Genomic DNA, 14,942 nt, shown 5'->3' with positions numbered 1-14,942 from the left:
AACAGCTCATTCAAACAGCAGGTTTTACCTTCTGCTGCGTGGAAGGTGACAATGGCTGCCTGTTCCTCACGAAACACAGTGATGTCCTTTGCTGGGCCAGCCCACTTCTCAATGTAGAGCTCCAGCATATCCTGAAGTATGTTGGAGGCCAGGTTCTCCAGTCTCACACTCTGGCACCTCTCTAGCAACCGGCCAATCATACCCTGCTTCTGGAAACTCTTGTTGCTCTTGCTCTCAGTAAGGAAACACTCCACATCTGAAGACAGACAGCAACCATATCCTTAATATCATGCACAACAGTTCTTGAAAACATAATCCCTTCGTGTGAGGGAGAGATCTGTTTAAAATAGTTAAGAAGTGAAATTCATAGTTTATTTTGTGTCGTTTAAAAAAATAGATAATTTGAAAATAGTGACCAACCATTGGGATTATTGAAGGTCACAACAGCTCTGTTTGTCTCACTGATGACCTCCAGGGAGAAGTTGTCTTCCTCCAGGCCAGAGATGGTCTCCACCAGCAACAACAGCAAGTCTCTCGACATGTTCTCAGGAACTCTCTCCAGCACCACAGCAGAGCTCTGAGGAGACACCTCAGCTCCACCCTCCTCTCCAGGCAAACTCTCAGAGTTGGGAGCTTCCTGTGCTTCACTTGACACACCTGGGATTAAACACACTGGATATTCATATCCAATAACCTCATTCATAATTTCACCTTTCTCTGACTTCACTGGCACATTTCTGCCTACGACAAATTTACAAGGAGATATGGCCTGATAAGGCTGCATTTTGCAACACTGTCTAATGATACGCCCATAAGGATTATTCTGAAATGTATTAGGCAAAACATTCAATATAATAATATTAGGTCAAGGGAATGCATCAACAAGTCTGATCTGTTCTGTCTTGTCACCACAGAAGCAAGGAAAATATGTTACCTGACAATTCATTGCTTGTAGCACCAAGCTGGAAAACAAGCAAAACAAACCAAATGTATATGTCAAATAGTTAACCAATGGGAAACATTTCAAGTATGCTCTTTAATATTAGCCATAAAAAGAATGTTTTATAAATCAGTTTGAAGCCCTGACTAGCCTGTCGAGCTAAGACAGCACTAGCCTACAGTTAAAGCCTACAGCCTACAGTTAAACTCTGTTAAGGCAAAAGTAAAATCTTGCAAAATTTGGACAGCTGCATGCTTAGATTTTAGTTTTTGGTCTGAAATGATTGTAAAATCATGAGAATTACAGCTAAATATATAGATATACAGTGCCAGTCAAAAGTTGACACACCAAACTATTTTCTACATTGTAGAATAATAATGAAGACATCAAAACTATGAAATAACACATATGGAATCATGTAGTAACCTAAAAAGTGTTAAACAACTCAAAATATATTTATTATTTTGAGATATTTTATATTTGAGATTCTTCAAAGCAGCCAACAAGTGTTCAGCATCTGTGGGAACTCCTCCAGACTGTTGGAAAAGCATTCCAGGTGAATCTGGTTGAGAGAATGGCAAGAGTGTGCAAAGCTGTCATCAAGGCAAAGGGTGGCTACTTTGAAGAATCTAAAATATATTTTGATTTGTTTTACACTTTTTGGTTACAGTGTAGAAAATAGTATAAATAAAGAAAAACCCTTGAATGAGTAGCTGGTCCAAACTTTTGACTGGTACTGTATATAAACTGCCTCCAACTGTAAGTGCTGTTATTGTGAAGTGGAAACGTCTAGGAGCAACAATGGCTCAGCTTCGAAGTGATAGCCCACACAAGCTCACAAAACGGAGCGGCGAGTGCTGAAGCACGTAGCGTGTAAAAATTGTCTGTCCTCGTTTGAAACACTCACTACCGAGTTCCAAACTGCCTCTTGAAGCAACATCAGCACAAGAACTGTTGGTCTGGAGATTCATGAAATGGGTTTCCATGGCCGAGCAGCCATGCGCAATGCCAAGCGTCGGCTGGAGTAGTGTAAAGCTTGCCTCCGTTGGACTCTTGAGCAGCGGAAACGCGTTCTCTGGAGTGATGTATCATGTTTCACCATCTGGCAGTCCAACGGAAAAATCTGGGTTTGGCGGATGCCAGGAGAACGCTATCTGCCCCAATGCATAGTGCCAACTGTAAAGTTTGGTGGAGGAGGAATAACAGTCTGCGGCTCTTTTTCATGGTTTGGGCTAGGCCCCTTACTTCCAGTAATGGGAGATCTTAACGCTACAGCATACAATTCCATTCTAGACGATTCTGTGCTTCCAACTTTGTGGCAACAGTTTGGGGAAGGCCCTTTCCTGTTTCAGCATGACAATTCCCCAGTGCAAAAAGAAAGGTCCATACAGAAATGGTTTGTCGAGATCGGTGTGGAACAACTTGACTGGCCTGCACAGAGCCCTGACCTCACCCCCATCAATTGGAACACCGACTGCGAGCCAGGACTAATCGCCCAACATCAGTGCCTGACCTCACTAATGCTTTTGTGGCTGAATGGAAGCAAGTCCCTGCAGCAATGTTCCAACATCTGGTGGAAAGCCTTCCGAGAAGATTAGAAGCTGTTCTAACAGCTTTGGTCATGTAGTGTATATATAGAGTTGGAGTCAGAAGTTTACATACACTTAGGTTGGAGTCATTAAAACTTGTTTTTCAACCACTCCACACATTTCTTGTTAACAAACTATAGTTTTGGCAAGTCGGTTAGGATATCTACTTTGTGCATGACACAAGTAATTTTTCCAACAATTGTTTACAGACAGATTATTTCACTTATAATTCACTGTATCACAATTCCAGTGGGTCAGAAGTTTACATACACTAAGTTCACTGTGCCTTTAAACAGCTTGGAAAATTCCAGAAAAGGATGTCATGGCTATAGAAGCTTCTGATAGGCTAATTGACATAATTTGAGTCAATTGGAGGTGTACCTGTGGATGTATTTCAAGGCCTATCTTCAAACTCAATCCCTCTTTGCTTGACATCATGGGAAAATCAAAAGAAATCAGCCAGGACCTCAGAAAAAAATAGTAGACCACAAGTCTGTTTCATCCTTGGGAGCAATTTCCAAACGCCTGAAGGTACCACGTTCATCTGTACAAACAATAGTACGCAAGTATAAACACCATGGGACAACGCAGCTGTCATACCGCTCAGGAAGGAGACGCATTCTGTCTCCTAGAGATGAACGTACATTGGTGCGAAAAGTGCAAATCAATCCCAGAACAACAGCAAAGGACCTTGTGAAGATGCTGTGGGAAATAGGTACAAAAGTATCTATATTCACAGTAAAACGAGTCCTATATCGAAATAACCTGAAAGACCGCTTAGCAAGGAAGAAGCCATTGTTCCAAAACTGCCGTAAAAAAAGCCAGAGTACAGTTTGCAACTGCACATGGGGACAAAGATCGTACTTTTTGGAGAAATGTCCTCTCGTCTAACGAAACAAAAATAGAACTGTTTGGCCATAATGACCATCGCTATGTTTGGAGGAAAAAGGGGGACGCTTGCAAGCCGAATAACACCATCCCAACCGTGAAGCACGGGGGTGGCAGCATCATGTTTGGGGGTGCTTTGCTGAAGGAGGGACTGGTGCACTTCACAAAATAGATGGCATCATGAGGTAGGAAAATTATGTAGATCTATTGAAGCAACATCTCAAGACATAAGTCAGGAAGTTAAAGCTTGTTCACAAATGGGTCTTCCAAATGGACAATGACCCCAAGCATACTTCCAAAGTTGTGGCAAAATGGCTTAAAGACAACAAAGTCAAGGTATTGGAGTGGCCATCACAAAGCCCTGACCTCAATCCCACAGAACATTTGTGGGCAGAACTGAAAAAGCATACGCGAGCAAGGAGGCCTACAAACCTGACTCAGTTACACCAGCTCTGTCAGGAGGAATGGGACAATATTCACCCAATTTATTGTGGGAAGCTTGTGGAAGGCTATCTGAAACGTTTGACCCAAGTTAAACAATTCAAAGGCAATGCTACCAAATACGAATTGAATGTATGTAAACTTCTGACCCACTGGGAATGTGATGAAAGAAATAAAAGCTGAAATGAATCATTCTCTCTTCTATTATTCTGACATTTCACATTCTTAAAATAAAGTGGTGATCCTAACTGACCTAAGACAGGAAATATTTACTTGGATTAAATGTCAGGAGTTGTAAAAAACGAAGTTTAAATGTATTTGGCTCAGGTGTATGTAAACTTCTGACTTCAATTATATACAGTGGGGAGAAGAAGTATTTGGTACACTTATGTCATTTAATAAAATGCAAATGAATTACTTAAAAATCATACAATGTGATTTTCTGGATTTTTGTTTTAGATTCCGTCTCTCACAGTTGAAGTGTACCTATGATAAAAAATTACAGACCTCTACATGCGTTGTGTCGTGGCAGAATCAGATTTAGCTAAGTAAGATAGATAGATAAGATGTTATTTTCATCATATGCTTGTGAGATACTTGTCATTAGAATCTTCTGAGCTAGGGATTGGTAACTTGGGGCCAGAGAGGGGAGAGGTCAGGTTGTCTTCATATGTCAATGTATCTGTTAAACCATGTGGTGCTAAGTAGAATATTAGAAGGGGAGGAGGACAGAGTGGAACGTTGTTTTCTTATGGGAACGTTGTTTGTAACTATTCCTAAACCTTGTGACGGGATGGAGTTATTAATTGGGGAACCAGTTAGTTATCTCATACAATGTCTGTACGCCAGTCACTCCCTACTTTTCACATAGGGGGAAGGAGTTTGGCCGTGTTTGGAACCATTGTATGTCCCCTCTGAGGTTGCCCTTATCTTGACCTAGTATTTGACCTAAGGGGCTCACTGTCTGATTTTGAGTTTGTCCAGGTTTGGGAGTATCTAGAAATGACAATTGATATATGCCATTGGATGAGGTAATGTTTTGGTAGACAGTGAAGTATCAAGCATGAGATTTAAACCTTGTCTTGGGAGATCAAACTGAACGATGATTTATAGCTGATGCTGTCTAGCGATAGGATACTCTTCTTTCGGGTAAAGGATTCTTTGTAAGTTGAGAGGGGTGTATCTTGGCTATAAATTAAACTAAGAATTGTTTTGTAAAGGACTCTCTGAGAATTCATTTATAGACACTGAATTGATCTGAGAGTCATTAAAGGGCTTTGGTGAAGCTTGTATATATATATTAAAGATGGAATATATAATTTAACTCTGACTTGTGTGTGGTTGGCTCTCTCTCTCTCTTTATTGAGTAATACAGGAAATTACCACGACAGTTGTAAGTAAGAAAACCTGCAAAATCGGCAGTGTTTCAAATACTTGTTCTCCCCACTGTATATATATATATTGTTAGGTTACAGATTTATTCTAAAATTGATGGAATAGTTTTTTCCCCCTCATCCATCTAAACACAATACCCCATAATGACAAAGCAAAAACAGTTGTTAGAATTTTTGCTAATTTATTAAATATTAAAAACAGAAATATCACATTTATGTAAGTATTCAGACCCTTTACTCATTACTTTGTTGAAGCACATTTGGCAGTCATTACAGCCTTGAGTCTTCTTGGGTATGACGCTACAAGCTTGCCACACCTGTATTTGGGGAGTTTCTCTCATTCTTCTCTGCGGATCCTCTCAAGCTGTGTCAGGTTGGATGGGGAGCGTTGGTGCACAGCAACTTTCAGTTCTCTCCAGGGATGTTCGATCGGGTTAAAGTCCGGGCTCTGGCTGGGACACTCAAGGACATTCAGAGACTTGTCCCAAAGCCACTCCTGTGTTGTCTTAGCAGGATGTGCTTAATGTTGTTGTCCTGTTGGAAGGTGAACCTTCGCCCCAGTCTGAGGTCCTGAGCGCTCTGTAAATGCAGAGTAGTAGTGCTGCCAAAATTTTATGGAAAATGATAGAATGAGAAAACAAATAAATATGTATAGTAGCCTTGAGATTAACAACTTGCTGAGTGCGCTGCCGAACTGCAGCAACAAGTGGCAGAAGTAGGGCGAGTATTGGGAATGTGCTTGGTGGCTAGCTCTTTCCTGTTCCTGGGCAAAATCTGAAATAAAAAGAACAGCCACAGACAGAAAACTCAGAGGGGTTGCTAAAACGGCTGTCCTCAAAACAGTGGTTATGGACTTGGGGCTCATGCATGACGCATTATAAACTCCACACTATGAACTCGCCCCGTCATAGTGTAGACTGCAGTGCTTACTTTGTAAATCAGAAGGTGCCGGAACAAGTGAGCAAGAGAGGGTGGTGACCAGAGGAACTTTACGCAATGCCACTACGCAATTTATTTAAAAAAAAAATCGCCTTTATAATAAAGCATTGCATGCGTTCATCACATTTGCATAGGTGCATTGCACAGTAGAGGCACTTACGGAAGTGGCACATATTGTAATGTCTGCTTCCAACTCACACTCTCAAACACATAGATCCCCTGAACGCAGCTCACTCTCCAGATCCCAATCACCTGAATTCTGATCACCTGTTCACACACCTGTATGTCATTACACACACTATTTAGTTAAGTTCTTTGCACCCCATCATTGTGAGTTATTGATTGTTTTGTTACACACTTCTATGCGAAGCTCTGTTTTTCCCGTATTAGTCCTGCTGTGTATGATAGTTTTTGGCCATCCTCACTAATGATGCTTTTTGCCTATTCCCTGCCTGTACTTTTGCCTATTGGATTTCCTGTATATGACCTTGTGCCTGCCCCTGGACCCAGCTACCTGCCTTCTCCTGTGGTCCTTTACAAATAAACACCTGCTGCACTCTGCGCTTGAAACCAGCTCTCTGTCTCCCATCATATTCATTACACATTTGGGGAAAAGATTTTGTAGCCTAGGGTCCAGGAAAAATGTGGCTTTTTATAAACGCAAATTAATGCAATTCTAGGTCATTATACAAGACTGGAGACTTTGGCATAAGACTTTTAATACCTAATACCGCACAAACAATCTCAACAACAGGCTAATTGATTTCAATTAAAACAAATGTTTCTTGACTCCATCAATAGCCTAGGCTAGGTGTGTGGAAACACATATTGTAGGCTACAAAATGAGGAAATGATTGTCCTAAAAATGCTTTCCAGTTCCACTGACTCACCCAATGATGTGAATTCCATAAAGTCAGTGTGGAAGAGGTGAAAAAATTATTGTTGTCTATAAAGAATGACAAGCCACCTGGGTCTGACGACTTGGATGGAAACTGAGGATGATAGCGGACAGTATTGCCACTCCTATTTGCCATCTCTTCAATCTAAGCCTACATGAAAGTGTGTGCCCTCAGGCCTGGAGGGAAGTAAGTCATTCCACTACCCAAGAATAGTAAAGCACCCTTTACTGGCTCAAACAGCTGACCAAATCAGCCTGTTGCCAACCCTTAGTTATCTTTTTGAAAAAAATGGTGTTTGACCAGATACAATACTGTTTCACAGTATACAAATGAACAACAGATTTTCAGCACGCTTATAAGGAAGTGCATTCAACATTTACGGCACTTACACAAATGACTGATGATTGGCTTGGAGACATTGATAATAGGAAGATTGTGGGAGCTGTTTTGTTATACTTCAGTGCAGCTTTTGACATTATCGATCATAATCTGCTACTAGAAATGGGTATGTTATGGCTTCATATCCCCTGCTATATTGTGGTTAAAGATTTACCTGTCTAACAGAACACAGAGGCTATTCTTTAATGGAAGCCTCTCCAACATAATCCAGGTAGAGTCAGGCATTCCCCAGGGCAGCTGTCTAGACCCCTTACTTTTTAAAATCTTGAATAATGACCTGCCACTGGCTCTGTGTCACGTTCTGACCTAAGTTCCTTTTTTATGTCTTTATTTTTAGTTTGGTCAGGGCGTGAGTTGGGGTGGGCATTCTATGTTGTTTTTCTATGTTTTGTGCTGTAGGTGATTTTCTATGTGTTTGGCCTAGTATGGTTCTCAATCAGAGGCAGGTGTCAGTCGTTGTCTCTGATTGGGAGCCATATTTAGGTAGCCTGTTTTCATTTGTGTTTTGTGGGTGGTTGTATCCTGTGTTAGTGTTTTCACCATACGGGACTGTTTCGGGTTGTTTGTACTTTTGTTATTTCGTTCAGTGTTCTGTTTGATTTATTAAATATATCATTATGGACACTTACCACGCTGCGCATTGGTCCTCCTCTTCTTCCAACCACGACAAGCGTTACACTCTGAGTAAAGCCTGTGTGTCTATGTATGCTGATGAATTAACACTATACACATCAGCTACCACAGCAAGTGAAATCACTGCAACACTTAACAAAGCGCTGCAATCGGTTTCAGAATTGGTGGCAAGAAATAAGTTAGTCCTAAATATTTGGACAAATCATTCACTCAACTCTAAACCTCAACTAAATCTTGTAATGAATAATGTGGAAATTGAGCAAGTTGAGCAGACTAAACTGCTTGGAGTAACCCTGGATTGTAAACTGTCATGGTCAAAACATGGTGATGCAGAAGTAGCTAAGAATGGGAGAGGTCTGTCCATAATAAAGCACTGTTCTTCCTTCTTAACAATGCTATCTATAAACAAGGCAGGTCCTACAGGCCATAGTTTTATCCACCTGGACTACTGTCCAGTCATGTGATCAGGGGCCACAAAGTGGGACTTCAATTCAAATTAAATGTGAACGGAGAACTAACATTAATAATATGCATGTCAATCTCTCCTGGCTCAAATTAGAGGAGAGATTGCCTTCATCACCACTTGTGCTTGTGAGAAGTATAGACATGTTGAACGCACCAAGCTGTCTGTTTAAACTACTAGCACACATATCTTACACCCATGTATACCCCACAAGACATGCCACCAGAGGTGGAAGGTGCACAGTACCACATAGAGCCATGACTACATGGAACTCTATTCCAAATCAAGTAATTCATGCAAGCAGTAACATTTTATCTAAAAAAACAGATACAAATATACCTTATGGAACAGCAGGGACTGTGAAGAGACACACACAGGCACATACACATGCATATAAACACACACATGATAACATACACATGTACACATGGATTGTGTGTTGTAGATATGTGGTAGTAGAGTAGTGGCCTGAGGGTACACAATGTGCTGTGAAATCTGTTGTGATGTATTGTAATGTTTTTAAAATTGAGTAACTGCCTTAATTTTGCTGGAACACAGAAAGAGTAGCTTATAGGAACTAATGGGTATCTATAATAAAAATGAATACAAATGTGACCCATTACAGAACGCCGGTCATATGATGGACATCACTACTTCACAGGAGAAGCATTTGAAAGTTAAAAAAAAACATTTTCCACCCTCAAATTATGTTTTTTGGGGGGCAGAAATGCCTTCTTGAACATGTGAACTTTCATGTGCCTTAATAACAAACTTGTATGTAACCTGTAAATATAAATACAATGTGAAATCACAAAGCTGTTTAGACACAGCGAAAATACAGAATCTTGCTTAGCCGTGATTGGTTGAGCTAATGAAGGGGCTGGGATATTCACAAGAAAGACAGCCCATTCTGTCACTCAAGGCTTCTCTGTCAAATGGCACATCCTGCTCTCTGCTACTGCAGATATTTCAAAGACCCATTGGATTTACAAATATTTTCATCATGGACTACATGCAAAGTGCAGATACAGATTTCAATACCAGTGTTGTCCTGAATACAGCTGCTGGTATCAACACAGCTCTGTCTTCTGTGGTAAAGCAGTCTGGACTGGTCGAAGCCGAGTGGGAAAAATGATTTTGAAATTGTTTCAGTCTGCCGTGAATGATCATAATCCATTTTAACTGTAAGAGTCTACAGTTGAAATGCCAAGATCGCTACATGTACATACGTTATTGTCTCAACTGTATCAAAAAGTTGTTTTTATTGCTAGCTATTGTTAGCTATATAGCTAGCTAGCTAGACAGTTGCATACAGGTACCGTTATAGCTTGCTTTGTCCCCGCAACAAGCCATTGTTTACAGATGGCTCGTTGCGGGACAAAGTAATGTTAAACCAAATAGGTGAGCTGGTGTCCTATTTAACATTGGCTATGAAGAGCATGATCACACAGTCGTCCGGAACAGCTAGTGCTCTCATGCATGGTTCAGTGTTGCTTGCCTCGAAGCGAGCATAGAAGGCATTTAGCTCACCTGGTAGGCTTGCGTCACTGGGCAGCTCGCAGCTGGGTTTCCCTTTGTAATCTAAAATAGTTTACAAGCCCTGCCACATCCGACAAGCGTCAAAGCCGGTGTAGTAGGATTCAGTCTTAGTCCTGTATTGACACTTTGCCTGTTTGATGGTTCGTCGGAGGGCATAGCGGGATTTCTTATAAGTGTCCAGATTAGTGTCCCAGTTCTAGCCTTCAGTTCAGTCCGGATGTTGCCTGTAATCCATGGCTTCTGGTTGGGATCTGTACGTATGGTCACTGTGGGGACGACATCGTCAATGCAGTTTTTGATTAAGCCGGTGGCTGATGTGGTATACTCCTCAATGCCATCAAATGAATCCCGGAACATTTTCCAGTCTGTGCTAGTAAAAGAATCCTGTAGTTTAGCATCTGCGTCATCTGACCACTTCCGTATTGAGCGAGTCACTGGTACTTTCTGCTTGAGTTTTTGCTTGTAAGTAAGAATCAGGAGGATATAAATATGGTCAGATTTGCCAAATGGAGGACGAGGGAGAGCTTTGTGTGGAGTAAAGGTGGTCTAGAGTTTTTTCCCCCTCTGGTTGCACATGTCACATGCTGGTAGAAATCAGGTAAAACTTATTGCATTAAAGTCCCCGGCCACTAGGAGTGTCGCTTCTGGGTGAACATTCTCCTGGTTGCTCATGGCCCCATACAGCTCATTGAGTGTGGTCCCAGTGCCTACATCAGTTTTGTAGTGGTAAATAGACTACTCCAAAAAATATACTCGCTGGTGATGGCCGTAAAAACTGTATTTGGAAGTCTATGAAATATTTTCGTAGCCTACAGCAGACAGATTAAAGTCTACTCTTTCAGCAGAAGCCATTTGCTTTGCAACCTGTATTTTACCGTTACTGCATTTGAAACATGGCGAAAGGCCTGTTTATACTTCCTCCTGTTTTTTCACTGACAGATTTCCTGCGCATTCCCGACTGTAGGCTATGCCTTGTTATTGGACTACACTCCACAGCTGGGCTATTTTTTAAATAAATAATCTATTGATCCTCTGTGGCTAACCTTCGCATGGTGTAGTAGGCTATTCTGAATTATTTAATTTATTTCTGAACACACAGCAGTAATTATATGACTTTGGCAAATGTATTTCAATTGATCAGGGGTGCTGCAGCTCCTCCAGAACCCTTCGTGCGGCTATGATTCCATAAGGAAATAAAAAATGAAGAGCAATGCCGGAGGATATGAGAGTTGCAGGCTCATGTCTATCAGAGCAGAGAGATGGAGAGAGATCATAGAAAGTTAAATATCATTCTAGTTCTGTGATAGATACATGGGCACCTTTCACACAGCCACGGTCATGCGTTGGTCCCAAACATAAGTTACAATAACACTATGTTTACATGCACAGTAGTAATTCGATATTAAACTGATTATGGCAGTAGGCAGATTGTAATAGTCATGTAAACACCTTACTCTGCTTATCTTAAACGGTGTAGCTTATCTTAAACGGCGTAGCTTATTTTAGCGGCGTAAGGTCAAAATCGAAGTAAGCACACGTCGATTAAAACACCTTTTTATCGTTGCAATCTTTTGAATTATTAGGAAATGTAAACACCTTAATCTGCATTCCAGCGGTATATTTGATTAATTGATGTGCTAGCAGCAAAGGAACGAGCCTACTGTAACTCTATAGCGCAAATTAAGTGAGTTTGGAACAACTGAATGTATGCGTCTTAGAAGTAGTTTTCACATACAAACATTATATGTCTGAACTCAGAATCATATATGTTTGCTACAATTAAAATGGTCAATGTGGTAGAACGTTTATTTTGATTGGCGATTTTCTGCATTTATCAGAGTGCCATCAAGTCGCCTGATTTCAGATGTAAACAGGATTATTAGGGTAATCGTTCTTCTTGCAAAGCATGTAAACGTTTTATTCAAACTGTTATATTAATCTGATTATCTATAATAATCGCATTATTGTGTGCATGTAACCGTTGAGCAAACCATAAACTCAGGCCGGCCCAACCCGAAACAACTCTTACATGCTGACCACACCGCTCGCATCGCATGCACAAGCGTTGCAAAATAAACTTACACATACATGTTATTCAATCATTGCACCCACACTGCTTGCACATCAACGAGCGTCTGTGTAGCCAGGCGCTAAAATAGAACTTGGTTCTATTTGTGACGCTTGACACACGGCAAGTCCTGCCTCTCCCATCTCCTCCTTGGTTTTTATGAGCATATACCCATGTTCCATCTCCTCATTGGCTTTTAGGAGCATATACCCACGTGGGTGATTGAAAGATGAACTGAAGTCCACACTCCAGTCCAGTTGGTAGTGGTAATGCACCTTAAAGTTGGTTGCCAACCGCCATATAAAGTCAGAAAAAGAAGAAGCCTGATGGAGGAGATATTACTAGAAACAAACTCGGTTAACCCTTTATCTGTGGATTCATTGTCGGAGTAGAGGACCTTGCACATTTCAGGTAAAATAATAACCCGATGTTTATATCCCAGGACAAATGAGCTAGCAACAGGAAGCTAGCTAGCTAAATTGCCATAAATGTTTAATGCTTTTCGACCTGACCCCAAATTAATATAGTTACCAACAATGATGAGACAGCCTACAGGGAGGAGGTGAGGGCCCTGGGAGAGTGGTGCCAGGAAAATAACCTCTCACTCAACGCAAAAAAAAAAGGAGCTAATCGTGGACTTCAGAAAACAGCAGAGGGAGCATGCCCCTATCCACATTGACGGGACCGCAGTGCAGAAGGTGGAAAACGTCAAGTTTCTCGGCGTACACATCACTGACGATCTGAAATGGTCCACCTAAAAAGACAGTGTGGTGAAGAAGGTGCAACAGCGTCTCTTCAACCTCAGGAGGCTGAAGAAATTTGGTTTGTCACCTAAAACCCTCACAAACTTTTACAGATGCACAATTGAGAGCATCCTGTCGGGCTGTATCACCGCCTGGTACGACAACTGCCCCACCCTCAACCGCAAGGCTCTCCAGAAGATGGTACGGTCTGGTCTGCCCAACGCATCACCGGGGGCAAACTACCTGCCCTCCAGGACACCTACAGCACCCGATGTCACAGGAATGCCAAAAAGATCATCAAGGACATCAACCACCTGAGTCACTGCCTGTTCAGCCCACTATCATCCAGAAGGTGAGGTCAGTACAGGTGCATCAACGTTGGGACCGAGAGACTGAAAAACAGCTTCTATCTTAAGGCCATCAGACTGTTAAATAGCCATTACTAGCCGGCTTCCACTCGGTTAGGCAACCATGCACCTTGAAGGCTGCTGCCCTATATACATACACTTGGAATCACTGGCCTTTTTAATAATGCAACACTAGTCACTTTAATAATGTTTAAATGACTGTTTAGGCCTAAAAGCTCATCAATAAGCTAAGGACCCTGGGACCAAATACCTCCCTCTGCAACTGGATCCTGGACTTCCTGACGGGCCACCCCCCAGGTGGTAAGGGTAGGTAACAACACATCCGCTACGCTGATCCTCAACATAGGGGCCCCTCATGGGTGCGTTCTCAGTCCCTTCCTATACTCCCTGTTCACTCATGACTACACGGCCAGGCACAACTCCAACAACATTGAATTTGCCGATGACACAACAGTGGTAGGCCGGATCACCGACAACGACGAGACAGCCTATAGGGAGGAGGTCAGAGACCTGGCCGTGTGGTACCAGAACTACAACCTCTCCTTCAACGTGACCAAGACAAAGGAGATGATTATGGACTACAGGAAAAAGAGGACCGAGCACACCCCCATTCTCATTGACGGGGCTGTAGTGGAGCAGGTTGAGAACTTCAAGTTCCTTGGTGTCCACATCACCAACAAACTAACATGGTCCAAGCACACCAAGACAGTCGTGAAGAGGGCACGACAAAACCTATTCCCAGTCAGGAAACTGAAAAGATTTGGCATGGGTCCTCAAAAGGTTCTACAGCTGCACCATCAAGAGCATCCTGACTGGTTGCATCACCGCCTGGTATGGCAACTGCTCGGCCTCCGACCACAAAGCACTACAGAGGGTAGTACGAACGGCCCAGTACATCACTGGGGCCAAGCTTCCTGCCACCCAGGACCTCTATACCAGACGGTGTCAGAGGAAGGCCCTAAAAAATTTCAAAGACTCCAGCCACCCTAGTCATAGACTGTTCTCTCTGCTACCGCACGGCAAGCGGTACCGGAGCACCAAGTCTAGGTCTAAGAGGCTTCTAAACATCTTCTACCTCCAAGCCATAAGACTCCTGAAGATCTAGTCAAATGGCTACCCAGACTATTTGCAGTGCCCCCCCCCCCCCTCACCCCCTCTTTACACCACTGCTACTCTCTGTTGTCATCTATGCATAGTCACTTTATTACCTCTACCTACATGTACATACTACCTCAAATAACCGGTGCCCCCGCACGTTGACTCTGTATCAGTATCCCCCTGTATATAGTCTTGCTATTGTTATTTCACTGCTGCTCTTACTTGTTACTTTTATCTCTTATTCTTATCAGTATTTTTTTTAATTGCATTGTAGGTTAGGGGCTCGTAAGTAAGCATTTCACTGTAAGGTCTACACCTGTTGTATTCAGCGCATGTGACTAATAAAATTTGTTTTGAGTTGAAATAATGTTTACATACTGCTTTACTCATCTCATATGTGTATATACCAGAGGTGGGACCAAGTCATTGTTTTACAAGTCACAAGTAAGTCTCAAGTCTTAGCACTCAAGTCCCAAGTCAAGTCCCAAGTCAAGACAGGCAACTACGAGTCAAGTATCAAGTCAAGACCGAGAAGTATCAA

At 42.1% G+C, this 14,942-nt stretch overlaps 1 protein-coding gene across 3 annotated transcripts in view; it reads right to left on the bottom strand.

Moving 5' to 3' along the window:
* Positions 1 to 14,942, bottom strand: part of LOC139552446 (protein mono-ADP-ribosyltransferase PARP14-like) — a 43,720-nt gene that overhangs the window by 12,628 nt on the left and 16,150 nt on the right. For all 3 annotated transcript variants that reach the window (XR_011670433.1, XM_071364199.1, XM_071364200.1), the window contains exons 3-5: positions 935 to 962; positions 421 to 657; positions 29 to 256 (exon numbers count right to left, since the gene is read on the bottom strand). Coding sequence is in view for 2 of the 3 variants with exons in the window: in XM_071364199.1 (XP_071220300.1) it covers positions 29 to 256; positions 421 to 657; positions 935 to 962 (493 nt within the window). In the remaining variant the exon portion in view is untranslated. The remainder of the gene's footprint in view (positions 1 to 28; positions 257 to 420; positions 658 to 934; positions 963 to 14,942) is intronic.

Source organism: Salvelinus alpinus, chromosome 24, assembly GCF_045679555.1.
Source record: "Salvelinus alpinus chromosome 24, SLU_Salpinus.1, whole genome shotgun sequence".
Lineage (NCBI taxonomy): Eukaryota > Metazoa > Chordata > Actinopteri > Salmoniformes > Salmonidae > Salvelinus > Salvelinus alpinus.
The sequence above is the reverse complement of the archived record's forward strand: the minus strand, read 5'-3'. Positions and strand labels throughout refer to the sequence as shown.